At 48.4% G+C, this 18,374-nt stretch overlaps 1 protein-coding gene across 1 annotated transcript; it reads left to right on the top strand.

The window, feature by feature from the left end:
• The first annotated feature begins 792 nt into the window (after nt 1–792).
• LOC113189867 (L-threonine 3-dehydrogenase, mitochondrial-like) lies at nt 793–18,243 on the top strand. Its single transcript, XM_026398899.2, has 10 exons — nt 793–797; nt 1,774–2,235; nt 10,523–10,728; nt 11,841–11,883; nt 12,955–13,025; nt 14,048–14,197; nt 14,286–14,458; nt 15,446–15,536; nt 16,879–17,148; nt 18,104–18,243. The coding sequence occupies exons 1-10, from the start codon at nt 793–795 to the stop codon at nt 18,241–18,243; spliced, it is 1,611 nt and encodes a 536-aa protein (XP_026254684.2).
• The last annotated feature ends 131 nt before the right edge of the window (nt 18,244–18,374 follow it).

Genomic DNA, 18,374 nt, shown 5'->3' with positions numbered 1-18,374 from the left:
TCTTTGGTGTTTAATCTTCAACGAGGATCCAATCCTGATCAAAGCAGGATCAGTGTGCAATGTCATCATGGTTTATTTCCAAGATGTAAAACTTGGTCACAGTGAAGGTGGTGAAAGTGGCACTTTCTGTTGCTGTAACAAAATGCTGGAGGCTGGTTTATTGGTAAAGAAAACTGTTAGAAACTAGTTTTCCCTTGTAATCGATAAACATATATCTTGGGAGAGATGCTTAAATATCCTACTTCTCCCTAAACTCTCACCCACAGTTAAAATGTCTACGGATCATGCCTCCTGCATTTATTCACTGAAATTTTTCTGCAAAAAAGAGTTGTTCCTTTTCTTTATTATTTTTTTTTTGGCATTATAATCCTTATTACACATATAGAGCACAATTTTTGTATCTCTTTTTGTATATAAAGTATGTTGGCCCCCAAATTCAAATCTTCATACATGTTCATGCCAACTTATACCATTATACATGTGCTCTTTTTTTTGCATTACAATTAATACACATATATACCACAATTTTTCATCTCTGTTTGTATAAAAGGTATGTTGGCACAAATTCAAATCTTCACACATGTATTTTGTATAAGGATGACCATCCCATTCCACCATCCTTGTTAATGCCGAGTTGTTCCTTTTCATTTATTCATCATTTAGTTCTTTACATCAACATGGACTACAGCATATTTATTTTATCTTTTATTATTTGGGTTAGTGATAAAGCCAAAACCTTGACCCAGGGGAATGAGGAGAAAATCTATACTTTGTTGACATAAGCCAAAGGATATGGGGTCAGATCTAGACTTGTAGGGAAGGCTGGAGAACCAGTCTGTCACAGCAAAGTCCCTGGGCAGGACAGGCCCCCTCAGACCTGAGCCTCTGACCTCTTATGGACACCCAGTGAGGACTGAATTCCAGAGGAAGTGCCTCTCCTGGAGAGAGGACTGAGAATTTCATATCAGACTGTCATAGGAAGAGAGAAAATGAAACTATAGGCCTTTCAGTCCCTGAGAAATCAATCTTTGTCACCTAGTCAGGAATATTGGAAGAGACCCTAAACTGTCCCCATATTCCAATGGCCGGCACATCACTTGTAAATATTGTTAAAGTGCGGATTTCCCCATTTAGTGGGTTGGGGAGTGGCTGCTTTGTCAGGGACCAGGTCTTGACTAAAGCCCCTAGTGGTTGGAAACCTGGACCATTCGTTGGAACCACTTGAGGAACTTTTATACTTACCCCTGGGCTCCTTCCCGTGAGTCCTCTGGTTTGGCAAGCAGCTCAGGCACCGGGAGGTTCAAAAACTCCTCAGGCGATTTCTAATCGGCGTGGAGTCTGAGAACCAGCGCCAGAGCCGTTTCTCACTACGGAGTCCCTCTGCCTGGCTGCAGGCGCTGGGTTCCACGGTCCAGGAGCTCTGACTCAGCAGGGCTGGGGTGGGGATGGAGAATCTGCATTACCAGCACGCTCCCAAGTGACGCTGACTTGGCTAGTTTGTGGCCCTGGGGGCCACCCGGTGTTTCCAGCGGTCCCTCTGCGCCTGGCCTTCCTCCCCGCTCTCAACTGCGGAGGAAGCCGCAAAACCGCGGCAGGAGCTCGTGCCCTCGGGCTCTGGAGGGGCGTGTGGATGTCAAGTGAAGCTCTCGCAGTTGCCCACACCAGACAGTGCCCACGCGCGGACGCGAGGGCCGGCAGGGTCTCCGCGGGAGGACGCGCGTGCACGCCGGTGGGGACCCTGCCGAGGCCCTGCAGTCCCTGAGACTCTCCCAGGTGTGAGCGGGAGCCCCGGGCCAGAGCGCCGGACGCGCGCCGCGGGGATCGGGGCCGGAGCGGCGGGCTGGAGGGTTTGCCGGGCGAGCGGCGCCCTCCTCCGGTGACTTGGCGCCGCGCCCGGGCTGGGGGCAGAGCCAGGATTGGCTCGCGGCGGGGCGGGCTGGGGCCGCCAGAGGATAAAGGCCCGCGCCGGGCGGGCGCTCGCGCTGCTGGTGGTGCTGGGATCGCGCACGTGCTGCTCCGTCGGGTGGCCGCGTTTGCAGCATCTTTGGTGGCTGCGTCGGAAGGTCAGTGCAAGAGGTGTCCCCTGCTGCGGCCGTCCCGGGGAGTGAGGCTTCTCGCAGACCGCGGAGCCCCCCGGCCCGGGCTGGCCGGGGTCCGTGGAACTGGCCGCCAGCTGCGCGCCGCAGTCTCTGCGCTCCCGCCAGCGCGCGCGGGGACCGGGCTGGGGGCTGAGAGGTGGGCTCCGGCGCGGGGCGGGAAGGCCGCTCCACCTGCTCCTTCCACTTTTTGGAATGGTTCATCCTCCAGGGGAAAGGAGCGGGCATGTCTGTTCCCACCAAACTGTTTTGCCCAGTCTTTCGGAGGGGCCAGGCTGAGGTCCTCGCTTCCCCGGCTGCCGCTGCCCCCCGTGCTCTCTCTCCTTCCCCGGCGGGGGTGGACGCGAGGGTGGCGACCCGCGCTCTGCAGAGCCAACACCTCCCTCTGAGACCCTCCAGCTCCAATAGCTTCCGGAGGTTTTCCCGGGTTTTTCCTGGCTTTCCTCCGTCACCACGTGAAGCCCAGACTCGACCAAGAAGGAAAAGCTAACTCGGGTGGAAACTGACGTTGACAAAACCTTTTGCTTTTCACAAGTTGACTGCTCCTGTTAGATACTCTCCACGTGGTGGTACTATTGTTACCCGCTTTCTGAGGACAAGAGTTTGGGCAGGGGCATGGATCCAGGCCCATGCAGCAGGGCAGTGGTGGCGACTGGTCTTGAACCCAGGCTGGCCCCTGCTTTCCTGCGGAGGGGTGAAGACGACCTGCCCCCCCCCCCAGGCGAACTGGGGAGTTTCCTTCTTTGTTCTCTTAAGTACCTCTTGGTATCTCTTCTCTTGAGGAGGAATGGAAAGAGGGTTTGGATTCAGCTGACCTGCCATCTGCCCTGATCTTGAACCGGTCACTTGATCCTGAAAAATGGGAAAAGACCCCAGTTTCAGGGTTGGCTGTGAGGGTTAAAACCTCTCCACAGTTAGGAGGTGCCTGATTTTTCACTTGGGTCATTATGATTAAGAGGATACCTTGATTTAAGGGCTTAAAGACGAGACTGGCTCGCAAATGTGCCGGGTAATGGTTAAGGCTCCATAAAGCTGAATCCGAGGAACATACTGATGGGAGAACCAGAGGAAATGAAGGTGGGCGTGGTCACAGTCTCGGTTGGGGGTGAGCAAGGCTGACCTTCCGTGGTTTCAAGAGCGCAGAGCAGGGAGCCATCACTTTGGGGAGCAGATAATGGAGGCAGAGAGGAAGCAAACCCTCCTGGAGGAGCCAGAGAGACTGCAAGGAAAGATGAAGGCAGTGGAGAGCAGGTTTAGTAGGCTTGCAGAGTGAAGGGAGAGAACCATGGGGACCGGAATGGACCTGGGCAAGAGCCCTGGATTTGGAGAGGACAGGTGTCTGCTGTGTCTCCGGGGAGCCTTGATCTCTGGTGAGCCTATTTTTTTTTTAAAGCTCCTCAGTTTTCCAGTGTAAGACAGCCAGTGTCTCATTGGGGGGTTCTTCTGCCCAGAGGAATCCAAGCCACCCTAAATAGGCACCCTAAATCTCAATATCTCAAATAATTAACAAATAATAAAACGTAAACAGTCAGAAATATATCTACAAAAGCAAATTCCCTGATAGATCTAGTCCATACAGGTTCTTAAACAATCAAAGATAAAATGACTCTGGTGGTTTATTTAACTCGGTACTTCCAAGGCAGGGATAAGGTTTCAAGGACAGAGTCTTGCTTTGTGACGTCTTGCAAGTTGATTGACAGGCAGGTCACACCCATCTCAGGTGCTGTGTGTGGGATCTTAGAGCTTGAGAGAAAAGTTCCCCTGCATCAAGGGTCCTGGGAGTGCCCAGTGCCAGACCTATCCTCTCAGGAGGCTACTATGTGCAACAGAGTCCACACACAGCCCACAGATGGTTGGTGACACTCAGTATTATACGTATATCCAGACCACTTCTTGAGGCTGGATTGTGGTTTTTTTTAATATTTATATTTCAGTTGTAGTTGGACACAATATCTTTATTTAATTTATGTGGTACTAAGGACTGAACCCAGGGCCTTGCACGAGCTAGATGAGCGCTCTACTGCTGAGTCACAACCCAGCCCTGAGGCTGGATTGTTCTTTTTTTTTTTTTTTTTTTTAAAGAGAGAGTGAGAGAGGAGAGAGGGGAGAGAGAGAGAGAGAAAAATTTTAATATTTATTTTCTAGTTCTCGGCGGACACAACATCTTTGTTTGTATGTGGTGCTGAGGATCGAACCCGGGCCGCACGCATGCCAGGCGAGCGCGCTACCGCTTGAGCCACATCCCCAGCCCCTGGATTGTTCTTAAATTTGTTTTTAACTGTGGTTGCAATCCGGGGAGAGTCTTTGAGCACATGGACAGTAGTGTCAAGAGTGCTGACACTGTCCTGCCGCTCCTTCATGTGACAGTACTGAAATTCTGAACTCATAAGACACTGATTTCCTGTCCTTCCTCCCTTAGGCTCTGCAGACACCTTGAGAGTGGTGTCTCTGATGTCTGACTTCTCTAACCCAGGCAAGCGGGCCTTGCCCTTTAGTGACAGCTCATCTCTTTCAGCATCATGGCCACAAGCCTTCTCCGGGCTGCACGGTTGGGTCGCCTTCTTCTAAAGACTGGATAAGACTCCAGGCTGTATGCCGACCACACCTTCATGCATTGGAGGGGGCACCTTCTATTGTCATACTTGAAGTGCTGCAGGCATCACTCATACTATTTGGTCTCCATGACTAAGAATGTTTAGAGCTGGGAGTTTTGAGATTATTTCATATTAGTGAGAATATGGAGGAAAACTGAAGATGCATCCTCAGGAGAAGGACCTATATCAAAGAGAACTTGAATATTCCTGGACCATAATTATCTATCTCCAAAACAATCATGGAATTCAGCGGGGGGGGGGGGGGGGAGAACCAAAATTTTTTTTTTTTTTTTTTTTTGCCAGAACGGGGACCTTTTGATTAATTGTAATATAGACCAAGTCTGATGTTTCCTGCTGCTTCTTAGACACGGTGTTTAGAACTAACACCCATCAGTTGCTGTTGGGGACCACAGCAGTGCTCACAGCTAAAGCCAACATGGCCTGTTTCTCTAGGAAGCCAGTCTATATTAGAGACCCTGGTGCCCAGGTGCAAATCATCCCCGGAGCCAGCTGAGCCTGCGGCTGTATCCATCACTGCCTCTCTGATGGCAGGGCTGTCTCAGGGTCCTGCCCTGGTGCTTGCTGGAGATGGAGGGAGCGGAGCAGTGGACCCCAGAGAGGCCTGGGAAGTTGCCCCATTATCTTGAGGGAGAGTCTGTTGGCCTTTATCCTGTGCAATCAAACAAGTTCTCAGGAGGGACAGGCTGCAGCCTGTCATCTGATCTTTCAGAGGGAGGAATTAAGAATCTTCTTTGATGGTTTCTCTCTATAAATTTAATTACTAGCTGGAAAAACAAGTTTTACTTAATCATAGATGTTCTCAAAGTATAATCTGGGGAACACTGAGAACCCCCATGAACTTCTTTAGGGTTGATATGAGATTAAAACTATTTTAGAACTATTTTTGAATTTTATTTGATATTAAGAACTTAGACTTGACGTTTTCATCCTTTCTCAGAAGTATATGGTGGAGTTTCCCAGAGGCTATGTGACTTGAATTTTTGCTCAATGGCTAACAACATGTGTGCTTGTGTAGTCTTGTGTTTCTAGACACTTCTAAGGTGGCAGCTTTGGGGTTACCAATGTGTGTTTTCAGAGATGAACATAGTTTGTGCTTAGCGTTTCTGCTGTGTTTATTAGCTGTCATCACCAATATCTACTCCTATCTCTGTGACTTCAAGTCCCAGAGTTTTCCTGTATCTACATGGAAGAAAACAACAAAAAATACATACTTTGTAGTCTTGGTTTGAAGATTTTCTAAATTTTTAAATGGTATCAAATTATTTCTGAATTTAATGATAATTTATTCTGAAACAAGGATATGAATGTATACATTCTATAATTAAGAACAATAGATTATTGGTGTACAAGAGGAATTGAATGTTTTCAATTCACACCTGTACCATCTGTGTCCCTAAAAGTGCAGACAAATGAAACGGACAAATCGGTACCTTCCCTGACTCATGGAAGGGAGAAATTTACCCCAAAGAAATGGGCAAAGCTAAATGAGAAGCGACGGAAACACCCTTTGCTTTACCTCTAGTTTACCTTCCAAATGGGATTGCGGAGCTGGTAGCATCATTTTGAGACCCATTCAGAGACCTCTAAAGAAAAAGGACTTGAATGGCTTAACTGTAGGTGGGTGAGCGCTGTGAAGCCCCAAATTATCCATTCCAGCTTTTCAGACGAGAAAATAAGCTATTGAAGTATCAAACAGCATAGATTGTTAAGTTGTATTGGCTGGGAAAACTCACAGAAAGCCTGATTGGAGGAAAAGGCACTAAAAGAAATCACCACACCACCATTTCCCGGTGGTAAAGTACCAAGATCTAGCTGTAAACATGAACACTGATGGTGTTGGTGGTGTGACAGAGGGAGAGGTGTGTTTTTTGCCTTGCAAATGGAGGAATTTGCAGTCATGACAGGAAACACTTCTTTGGTGTAGCTCAGTGGCAAAACATGTGCTTAGGATGCACAAGGTCCTGATTTGGTCCCCAGCACCCCAAAGTGTCACCTTCATTACCAGCTTTGCCTTAATCCTGTGTATGGTTTCATCAAGAACACATAATTTCATTAAGTGTTGATTCTGACTGCGTGTCTGTTTGGTGTGCCGGGTGGTGAATGGAAGTGCCTATAAAGCTCTTCTGTTGCCATCTAAGTGTGACAGATGCCTAGCGTGATGTGTTCATGGGATTGATGTGCGAGCTGAACTGGCCACTTTTCTTCATAGATGCCATTTTTGCTTGAAAGGTGGATGGCAAACATGGTTTTTCTATACCTGGGTAATTGGCAGATAGATTCTAAGAAGGAACTAAGTGAGCCAGTCACTGCAAGGAGATGGCTGAAGTGTTTGCTGCCAACTCACCTTGTGAGCTTGACAGCTTCCCACTTCATAGGAATTTCCCATTGGGATCAGTGGCGACACCAGCCAGTGTGACTTTCTGGTATAGAGAAGCATGTTGACATTGGTTTGGAAGATATGCCTAACTCAGAGATCTAGGATTTTCCAGGAGACCAGTGCATGAAGTTACAAGGTTGTGCAGGACTAAGATATCCTCAAAGTGAGATAGGCAGATAGGCTTTCATATATAACCAGGTACAAAAGGTTCATTGGGAGATAAGATTTCAGCTTCCACATTGCAACTGACCTTCAGGAAAGGTTGAAAGTAAGTTAACCTTTGAGTTTTGGAGACCTATCAATGATGAATGTCCAGAATTATCTGCAAAGGTCGAGAAAACATTAGGCCCTTGCCCACTACTTTGTGGTGTTCTATTTTCTCTATGTGCTTCAATCAAAGCTCAGAGATGGGAAAGCAGCTGTCCTCAGTTAAGACAGATGTCAGTGAGAGGAATGGACCAATGACATAATGTGTATGTTAACATTTATTTTTAAGTAAATCAATAAAAAGTTAAGCTTTTTTGGGAGGGTGGGTACTGGGGATTGAATTCAGGGGCACTTGGCCATGAGCTACATCCCCAGCCCAATTTTGTATCTTATTTAGAGACAGGGCCTCACTGTTGCTGAGGGTGACTTTGAACTTACCACCCTCCTGCCTCAGCCTCCCAAGCTGCCAGGATTACAGGCGTGCAACCCTGCACCCGGCGGCATTTTTCGGTCTTGATTTCTGTCAAGGTAAATATTGATAGATCAACCCACACAAGTCTTTATTTATTTATTTTTTTGGGAGTTTTTATTTTTTTATATTTTTTATTATTAGTTGTTCAAAACATTACAAAGCTCTTGACATATCATATTTCATACATTTGATTCAAGCAGATGATGAACTCCCATTTTTACCCCATATACAGATTGCAGATTCACATCGGTTCCACATCCACTTTTTTACATACTGCCAAAGTAGTGTCTGTTGTATTCTGCTGCCCTTCCAAGTCTTTAATTTTTGAGAGTGTGAAGGACTAAAGAACGTGAGCTGCTGCCTGAAGAGCACCATGCACTGCTGAGGAATGGGGACCCGTCGTGGGAAACGCGAAGTTAGGTGATTTTGTTGCTGTGGGGACATGATATATCCAGTTCACTTCCATAAAGATGACTGCAATGTCACTCTTGGCTTCTGAACCATCGCGTGTGTATGACCCATTGTTGACTGGAACTTATTTATGTGGCATGTGACTTAAATTCAGTGTGTCTATAGCAAGATAACAATCTGGACTTGGAAAAGCCATGCTGTGCACAGGTGGAGGTTGTTAAAGGAACCTTGCAATGAGCCACGTGCAGCTGTGGTGAGAACTGGGTGCTGGGGGGCAGGTGGGCTCTGAGGGTAAATGGGATAGTGCTAAGAGCTTCTGGGGTGGGAGGGGCACACACTTCTCCCTGTGGGGAATGGAAGACTAACAGAGAGGTACCTATTTGGTATCTCACGTTTGCTTTTCCTTGACTCTAGTCTTTTGAACTGAAACAAAACAAAAACAAACACAACTTTGGACCGTGGCTATTCATTATTTTGCTTTGGGGAGTTGGAAATTGTCCCTGAGTTTCAAATGTTCTGGGAAATCCAGTCATCTCTGGGCTTCCTCAGTCTCCCTTTCAACTTGCTGAAATGGGTCCCTCTAGGATCAGAGTTCTTGCCCGGTCTCAGGTGCCAGCAATGGCTGCAGGGAAGATTTCCCACAGTGGGCCCCTGAGGGTGTTTGAGAGAGTCTTGGTCTTTCCTGTCACATGGCTGGTCCTTGACACCAGGCTTCGAATGTAAAGTAAAGCTAGAGACGCGCACACAGCAAAGGTTCTTGTGTGGGTCATTTAGGAGTTGACCTGGGTGAAGGACCTTGGGCCCTGGGTAGAGCTGGGGACCCAGCAGAAGCCCCTGGGATTCCAAGCACCTTTTTCCATTGTAACATTTTCATGCTTTTATCCATTTCATACTTTGCTGCTGTGGCTTATTTCCCCCCTTCTCTTCTCCCCACCCCCCACCCAGGGGGAACTGAGAGTGCCCTTCTTCCCATTCCAGTCCCCTGTCCTTGAGCTCACACACCATGGGAACGAAGGCAATCAGACTTCCAGGTGGCACCAGAGATCTAAGAACCAGCTCACTCTGAAGTCTGGGATGCATGCCTTCCAGTCACCTCTTTAAAAGCCCAGTTCCTCCTGGGGGTCAGGACCACAGCCCTAGACTGGAGTCCTCTGTGCTTCTTCTTTGTTAGCAAAGCCATGAAACTTTTTTCTTTTTTCTCAAAACTGTCCTCATTTGTTGGATTGGCATGGGGGACGGAGGAAGAACTTTCAGTAAGACTGTGTGCTAAAGAACAACGCCCCCCAGGGGCTCACCTGGGGTGTGAAAGCGCTCCCTGGAAGCTGGTCTTCTTTTGTTTTCCCCTCACTGGAACCTGGTCTGGGTTGGACTGCCAGAAATCCTCTGCCACTGAGACACTCAAGGATGACACTAGAAATAAAGTAGATGTGGTCTACTTTTTTCCCTCCATAATGCAAAATAGAAGATGGTTGGAATCTTAACCCAGTTACCACTTTGTGAGGGGTGGGACACCAGAGTTGGCTGCGAGGACTTCACCCTCCTGGCGAGGGGACAGCTGATGGCAGCACAGAGGTGGAGGTTGCAGGTCCACATGCCAGCATGTCACCCATTTGCCTTTAGGGAGTGTGGGGACTGGTGTCAGAACCTGCAGGCAAGCGGTGGCTGTGGTTGACCCTGGTGAGCCTCCTGGGTGTACCAGTCAGGATGGAAAAGGGGACCCATGTCTCAAGCCACACCTCTTGGCACCACCCGGACCTGTCAAGGCCAGGACTGATTCTGTGGTGGAGCTGGACTGAATCAGACACATGCTAGTGATTTTAGCAGCAATGAGAAATGACTTTTTGTAAGAGACCTTTCTACAGAGATGGCAGCACAACAAGAACTCCTCGCAGGTTGCGGGGGCCTCTTTCTCTCGCCATCTGCTTTTCTCATCTGGTTTATTTTAAAGAGAATGTCCAAGTGTCAGTACCAGATTAGCAGGGCACCATTATTTAGTCTGGGGCCTGTTTTGTCACCTCAGATGGTGCGGGGACAGGCTGAAGATAAACTGTGGCTCTTCTCGGTGCTGGTGGCTCTCTGCGGTAGGACCTGTTGTCAGCACTGTGAGGAATCTGGCCTTTGTGTGAGCAACTTTTCATGCCTTTATCGCAGGGGCCTGACTCACAGCAGGCCCTGGACTGGCTTCCTGCGGCCAGCTCAGCAGTCTCTTCATGCAAATCCTGAATCCCAAACAGGGCTGTGCTCATTAGCTGAGGATCATATTGTTAATTTCAGTTAAGGAGCTCTTTCCAGGGGCTGGAAGAAGGAAAGGTTACCTAGTGGACTCTGCTCCCTTTTCCTGCAGCACATTTGAAAAGCAAATGCAGATCATCAGGATACTGAGGCATGTGGCTGTGGCCCGTGGAGCAGTGCAGAGGCCTCTCCGCAGCTGCTGGATGTCTGTCCTGCCAGTCCGGTGTCTTGGCAACTCCTCTTCGCAGATCCCAGAGAATGCCAGCTTCCACTCTGCCGCCTCCTCTGAAGCAGACCCTCCGCGGATCCTGATTACAGGTTGGATTTTCTCCCTCTTCCTCTTCTCCCTGTCTTGGCTTGAATCTCACCTTCTTGGTGCTGCTCTGCGTAGCTGCCTTTGGTTTTGGAACATGTGATGTGCTATCCTGTCACCAGGCCCGGGGCCTTGGGAAACAAGGCGCTGCAGCAGGTAAGTTAGCATCTGTCCTGGGACCTCACTGCCATTGACCTCACTGTCACCAGATGCCCTACCTTGAATATGCCAGCCCTGATCCTGCACCTTCTCACCGTAGACTTCGTGCTGCCCCTGGCCCAAGCCCCGCTCTCATTTGATTGACAGGTTTTATTTCCTCCTCCTCTGCCAGGTTTCTTCCATTGGCTCTGCATCACTGTCCTCCCACTTTCCTCACAGGGTGTGTGTGTGTGTGTGGTTTTCTCACTCTCTGCCACCCCCCTCATGAAGCATGTCCAGGGTTTGGGGGCCATAGTAATAGGAGCTGGCAGGAAATCCCTTCTGCTGCTTGGGTGTCTCCCCTGTGATCTTTACGGAGTCCTCCCAGATGTGCTCCCAGCTCCCTGGCTTTCCTGTCCCTAACCATGGCTTTCCCCCTCGACATTTTCTATTGATGCGTTATCATGATGCATTCTAGTGGGATCCTGATGCCGTATTATCCATGCCTTTGTTGAGTCTGCAAATTAGGAAACGGATGCCACCCAGTTTTCACTTTCCTGGTGGCTCCCCGTTGAGTGTTTTTTCTGTCTGCCCTCTTCTCAAAGGACTTCTTGCTGCCGCCCCCTTGCCCTTCCTAGCCCAGCTCAGTGAGAATGGAAGGTGTGCCAAGGCTGGTGGTGAATGTCCTTGGTACTTGAAGCACATGAGCTTTGGCTCCTCCTCCCCCTCTCCTCTGCTGAGACACCCCCTTGGCTGGGGCATCTGTGTCTGTCTTGGCCTCTGTCCTGGCCGGGTGGCCGTCATTCCATGTTCTGAGTGCCGCACCGTGTGGCACAGTCAGTAGAGTGGCATCGGCTGAACCCAGGACTTCATCTCATCCTCCCAGGCTGAGAAACAGTCGGTTTGTTCATGACATTCTGGGAATCCCTGAACTCACAGGTTTCTGAAGTTTCACTGTTGTTTTTCCTTTTTTGTCTAGGGGGTCTTGGCCAGCTGGGAGTGGGGCTTGCTAACCTTTTAAGGTAAGAGCCTTAAAGACTTGATATTTGAAACCTGAGTTCCTAAGTACAGTTTTTCTCTAGCACCATTTAACCATCTCCTCCTGCCTCTTGTCCTTCCCATTTTTAAGATATGGCACCTATGTTGCTGTTTAAATCACATTTTGCTTTGCCTCCTGATGTCACAGACCCAGGCAGGCCCTTGACTCTTGCTCACACTGGCCCTTTGCCATCTTTGTCCTATCTTAGGCAAAGTGGGACTCGTCCCAGATGGATTTGGCTTTTAGTTGCTTGGGGTCAGAGGGAAGCATTTTTAGAAACTGGAAAGGAACCGTGTGGGATTTGGAGAGAGTGGGACAAAACTGTGTCCCTCTAGAGATGTAGCAGGACTTACAGGCGGCTTAGGTTAAAAACACTTCACTCACTGACTTGAGCCTGCAGATGATTTTTTACATCTTAGCATCTCGGTTCCATTTTGCATCTGTCTCCTTGGATTGTAGGAACAAGACTGATAAACATCTTGTGGTGAGTCAAAACCACCCTTTAGGGAACAGCAACTCTCTTACCACTAACCCTGACAAGCCCCTCTAACCAGTCCTGAGACGACGATCAGCCAGACCACAGTCTGACCAGCACTGCTTGACTGGGCTCGGTTCTTTTGTTCCTTTGTCTATAACCCGGGAAGGGAGCCCGGGCCGGTGCTCCTGAAGATGGGGCTGGTCCTCCTGCTGCAGCTGTGCCCACTCCAGTCCTCTCCTGCTCTTCACCAGTCAGAGTCCACATTTTGTTGGTTGGAACAAGTGTCCAGACCTATCGTTGGAACTTTCCCCGAATTGGGCTTCTGACTTAGAAGTCCAGTGACAGGGATGCTGGGGAGAACCCGGTGACAGACATAGCGTTGACAGTGGGGTGAGAAGAGAAACAGAAGATGAGGCTGGGTGGGAAGGGGCCTGAGCATGAGGGAAGCAAGGTGTGTCCCAGGTGAGGAGGAAGGAGGCTGCTTCTGTTTTAAAAGATTTTTTTTCTTTTTTTTTTTTTTTGCAGAAGCTGTTATATCCTCCAGGTTGCTGACTTGTGTTTTGATTTTCCCTTTAGGAAACAATTTGGGGAGGAAAATGTGATTTTGTCAGACATAAAGAAGCCCCCCAATTATGTCTTACATCGTGGTAAGTGATCGATAGCCTTGCTGCTATATTTATTTTAATTTTCAAAGTGTGGTTAAAGATGTGGTTCATGGAATCAGTGTGCACGACAGCCCCTATCCAGGTATGTGGATCAAAGAAAGTTATCGAGACACATTGTGCCACTTAAAAGTATTTGATATTTCTAATGCTGCTGGAATTTTTTTTTAACCACTTGAATAGCAGCAGCTATTAAATCATTTGATGTTTCAAAATAATATCTTTTGATATAATTTGGAGTGATATCATTGGAATAAAAACTTGGATTCCTGTCTTTTGAATTTTTAGTTAACTTACTGGCTCAGAGTAGACAAACAGATCAAGTTCTATGATGAGGAAAAAGAACTTTAAAAACTTAGAGATATTAATTGGGATGTTATAAGGTAGAATTGCTCTTAAGCTATGGCACGCACACACACAAATACTCAAGCTCCTCTTGTGAAGTTGTCTACTGCCTCATAAGCATTCCATCCTGTCTGTCAGTCCTTCCTGGTTCAGAGTTGGCCTTTTTCTATGTGTCCTGGGCAGATTAGCAAGCTGCTGGGGGGTGTGGGTGGCCTTCCTGTTGGCCTTAAGCAGAATCGTCTCTGCCTCCTGTGTAATTAGAACTGATGACTTAGGATTCTTCTGTACCAAGTGGATGGTTAAAAATCCACTTCTCTATTTCTTTTGAAATCTGCAGCTTGAAAGTAGAATGAGGTGACCAGGGAGCTGGAGTTGGCATCAGCAGTGACGCCTAGGGAGGGGGTGGCAGATGCCCAGTGGTGACCCGACTCCTTCCACTTGTTTTCTGTTTGACCCCTGGCAGCTGCTGAACTTCTCTGTGCCTCAGGTTCCTCACAGGTTAAATGTGTCTACCTCCAAGGCTAAGAGAAGGTGAACTACACCTGGGGCTTAGTTCCTTGTAGGAGCACCAGCTATGATTACCTGCGGATCCCAGCGGGATTCACCAGGTGTGTGGGCTGCTTGGCCCCTCAGATCCCCACCTGCTCGCCTGTGTTCTGTAGGCCCCTTCATTTATGCCGATGTCCTGGATTACAAGCGGCTCCGGGAGATCGTGGTCAACCACCGGATCACCTGGCTGTTCCATTACAGCGCTTTGCTCAGCGCCGCTGGAGAGGCCAACGTGCCCTTGGCCCGAGCCGTGAACATCACTGGTGAGTGTCCGGCCCGCCTGGTCCGCTCTGCCGCCCCTCACTCCTCGGCGAGAGAGGTTCTTGCGGTTCTGATGACCCTGCCCCTCAGGGCTGCACCACGTCCTGGACATCGCGACCGAGTACCACCTGCGCTTGTTTGTGCCCAGCACCATCGCAGTTTTTGGACCTACCTCTCCCAGAAACCCAGCCCCTGACCTCTGCACCCAGAGGCCCAGGACCATCTACGGGGTGTCCAAGGTGCACATGGAGCTCATGGGAGAGGTAAGCACCCCTGGGAGGCTGCTGCCCCGCGGCAGGTCTGTTCCCTTCAGTTTCCTTTCCCACTCTGCCTGGAGTGACCGAGGGAGCACCTGCGGATTTCGTCCTGGGGAGCTAGCCCCTCCCCCTCCCCCACCCCCACCTCCCTGCTGTGTTTGCCAAGTGGCCGGCACCTAAGGACCCCCTGTGGCCTGGCACTTCCTGAACGGTAAGTGGCTCCGGTAAGTGGCTCCGAAGCCTTTGCTTGCTGTAGCCTTGTTCCTGAGCACCACTCTTTTAGGCGACCAGTGCCCGGAGTTATTACTGATGACTTTGTGTTCTGGAAAACCTCAAGCTTTTTTTTTTTTTCTACTCTGTCTTTATATCGCTATAGTATCTTTTTCTTTTCTTTTATCTTTTTTTGGTAGGGATTGAACCTAGGGGTGCTCATCCTCTGAGCCACATCCTCCAGCCCTTTTTGTATTTTATTTAGAGACATAGTCTCACTGAGTTGCTTAGGGCCTCACTAAGTTGCTGAGGCTGGCTTTGCACTCTGGGTCCTCCTACCTCAGCCTCTGAGCTGCTGGGATCACAGGTGTGCACCAGGTGCCTGGCCTCTATAGTAAATCCGAGTCAACATCTGATCCTTCGGCTGCTGGGTCTGGCCATGCTCTGGCCTCTGCCCTCCCCTCCACTCTTTGCCAGGCTGCATGAGCAGATGAACCCTCAGGCTCAGGGCAGTGAAAGGTAGCAGACCCCTGCTGGAGGCTGGGTTGTTGTTGGCAGAGTTGCTGGGTCCCCACGACGGTGATTCTCTGGGATAAAGACAGAAGAGTGTTCAAGATGAGTGAATGACTCTAGGAAGTTCTAAACTCTTCATTTTCTTTAGGAATATTTTAATATAGCTGTATGGAATGATATTTGGAAAAAGAAAAAAACTTAAAAAAATGTTTGGCTTTGTTCTATCTGATTTAAAGATCCTTTTCTGAGTCAGCTGTCTCTTTTTCATAGTACTATTATTACCGGTACGGGTTAGATTTCCGCTGCCTGCGGTACCCTGGGATCATTTCTGCTGACTCGGAGCCTGGGGGAGGAACAACTGGTAAGAAGGGTTTCTGATTTCTTTTATGTGTAAGATAGGCTCACTTATTGCCGGGAAGTGTCTCCTTGGTGGTGAACGGCCCTGTCTCTAGTGTGTAAGGAACACCTGCAACTTCTTTGCCTTCTCCCAGGTGTGTGCTCTTCTGCACAGCAGACCCTATTGACTTGCCCTTGCTCAGGGCAATGCAGGAGCTGGCAGTCAGCTTGGCATTGTCACCACAGTGCTGGGGTGAAACAGACACTGCTCGAGGACAGATGTGTGACTCGAGATGTAGAAGACCCCCATCAGCTTCCTTGAATACAGCCCTTGTTTCTTAATAGAGAACAGCTGGCTGGAATGGACCCTGCACATTGCACATTTGAAAAGGGCCTAAGTAGTGCTATTTTGGACTCAGGCGTGCGTGACATTCAGCAACCGTCATGTCGGGATCCTCCCCATTCAGTGGTCCTGAGGTGTAGTATAAAAGCTATTTGACAAAACCTGAGGGACTTTAAAGGTGACTTTGGTTTTGGTCACTTTAGAAAAGCTCCTACCTTCATGTGGAGCCTCTTCAAGTATGGCTCAGGGGCCTCTGAGCATCCTTGAGATTCTTTCAAGGAATCCAGGGGTCAACACTACCCATACCAGTACAGGGACATTATTAGCCACTTTCCTTCCCCCGCTCAAGCCACCATAGAGTTTCCCAGAGGTGTGTGCTACAGCAGAACAGGCTGAATGTAGAAGCTGGTAGATGCTTCAGCTATCTCCTGCTAAACCCAAGAGTTTTGTTTCTTTCTTTCCTTCCTTGCTTCCTTCCTTCCTTCTTTGTACCAGGGATTAAACTCAGGAGCACTTAACCACTGAGCCACAACCCCAGCCCTTTTTTGTATTTTATTTAGAGATAGGGTCTTGCTAGGTTGCTTAGGGCCTCGCTAATTTGCTGAGGCTGGTTTTGAACTCACAATCCTCCTGTCTGAGCCTCCTGAGCCAGTGGGATTTACAGGCGTGCGCCACTGCACCCAGCTCCAGAGTTTCTTAAAATGTACAACAGATTGTTCTTCTCAGTAACCTTTCTTTGTTTGAAAATGATGTTCTTTTCCCCATAAAGTATCACACGTATCAATATGTAATAGGTTATTCATATCATTTTAGAACTTACTGGTTTACATTCTAAAAATTTTCATTTACCTGTGTCAGACAGTAAATCTTGATAGAGCCTGCATGGGTCAAATCTCTGGGAGTCCCACATTTTTAAGAGCCTGAAGAGTTCTGGGACTAAAACATTACAGAGCTGCTGCCTTGGTCCAAGAGGCTCCTGCATGGTTTTGACATAAGAAAAACCCACAGACGGATTCTCTTTCAGACTACGCAGTCCATATTTTCCACGAGGCCACAAGGAGGGGCAAATTTGAGTGCAACCTGAAGGCCAACACCAGGCTTCCGATGATGTACATCAGCGACTGCCTCAGGGCCACTCTGGAGGTCATGAATGCACCCGCAGAGTCTCTCTCCTTGAGGACCTACAACATCAGCGCCATGAGCTTCACCCCTGGGGAGCTGGCCCAGGAGGTCCGCAGGCACCTGCCGGAGTTCCAGATCACCTACCAGGTGGACCCTATGCGGCAGGCCATAGGTGGGTCAACCACTGCCAACCAGCACAGTCAAAATTGAGCTTTGGCATGCACCATGAGTCCTGAGGACGTCAGCCAGGGAAGGCCGAGGAGCCCGCAGCTCTCACCCCAGGGCCGAGATGCGTGCTACAGAATCAGCTGCTGTTGAGCTGGTTAGCAGATGCTTTGATTTTTGAAATATGATCTAAGTGGGTAAAATGATTCCATTCCAAGGGAATGGCTCAGCAGCATCTTACAGATTAAATGCAAAACAAGGGGGAAAAGGAAGCAACTGAGAAAGTATGGGAGCAGCCCTAAGTTTTCACATACTTTAACCGCCATTTTTTAATTTAACTTTCCTCCTTGGGTATAAGATTCCCCCCTTAAGAACTGTGAGGTTTTGCTGGGCACAGTGGTGCATGCCTGAAATCCCAGTGGCTCTGGAGGCTGAGACAGGAGGAATCACAAGTTCAAAGCCTCAGCAACTTAGTGCGGCCCTAAGCAACTCAGCAAGACCCTGTCTCTAAACAAAATTTAAAAAAAAAAAAAAAAAAGGCTGGGGATGGGACTCAGTGGTCGAGTGTCCCTGTTCAATCTTTGGTTTAAAAAAATTATATATATATAATTTTATATATTGATTTAAGATATAGATATATATATAATATATGATATAATATATATTATATATGTGATAAAATATATGATATATATCATATATATTTATGTGTGTGTGTGTGTGTGTGTGTGTGTGTGTATATATATATATATATATATATATATATATATATATATATGAGAGAGAGAGGAGTTTTAACATGAAAATCAATGTCAGACAGTAGTTGTCTAGTCTGACCTTCCAAGAGGGTGACTGTGTGTATAGTAGATGTTCTGCTTTTTTTGTTCCTTGTACAATCAACCTTCACATAAAACGCTGTAGAACTTCGGCAAATCCAGAGTCTGAATAACCTCTCTCCCTAGCGGATAGCTGGCCCATGAACTTGGATGACAGCAATGCCCGGAAGGACTGGGGGTGGAGACACGACATTGATCTTCCAGAGTTGGTGACGAAGATGCTGAACTTCCACGGTTCTGACACCAGAGTTGCCCAGACCAACTGAGGCTTCAGAGAAGGGGCCCTTGTGTCCTGACTGCCTGGGGAGGACAGACAGGACCCCAGGGAACCTGCACTCTTTAGAGTTGAAGGGCTGATTGGACTACGTTCCGGCAGCTCATTTGAACTACTGGGTGG

Source organism: Urocitellus parryii, chromosome 14 (genome assembly GCF_045843805.1).
Source record: "Urocitellus parryii isolate mUroPar1 chromosome 14, mUroPar1.hap1, whole genome shotgun sequence".
Lineage (NCBI taxonomy): Eukaryota > Metazoa > Chordata > Mammalia > Rodentia > Sciuridae > Urocitellus > Urocitellus parryii.
The sequence above is the reverse complement of the archived record's forward strand: the minus strand, read 5'-3'. Positions and strand labels throughout refer to the sequence as shown.

Coding starts and splice junctions, on each gene's coding strand:
- LOC113189867 (XM_026398899.2), top strand. Junction 14,459..15,445: donor ACATGGAGCTCATGGGAGAG/GTAAGCACCCCT, acceptor TCTTTTTCATAG/TACTATTATTACCGGTACGG. Junction 17,149..18,103: donor CCCTATGCGGCAGGCCATAG/GTGGGTCAACCA, acceptor CTCTCTCCCTAG/CGGATAGCTGGCCCATGAAC.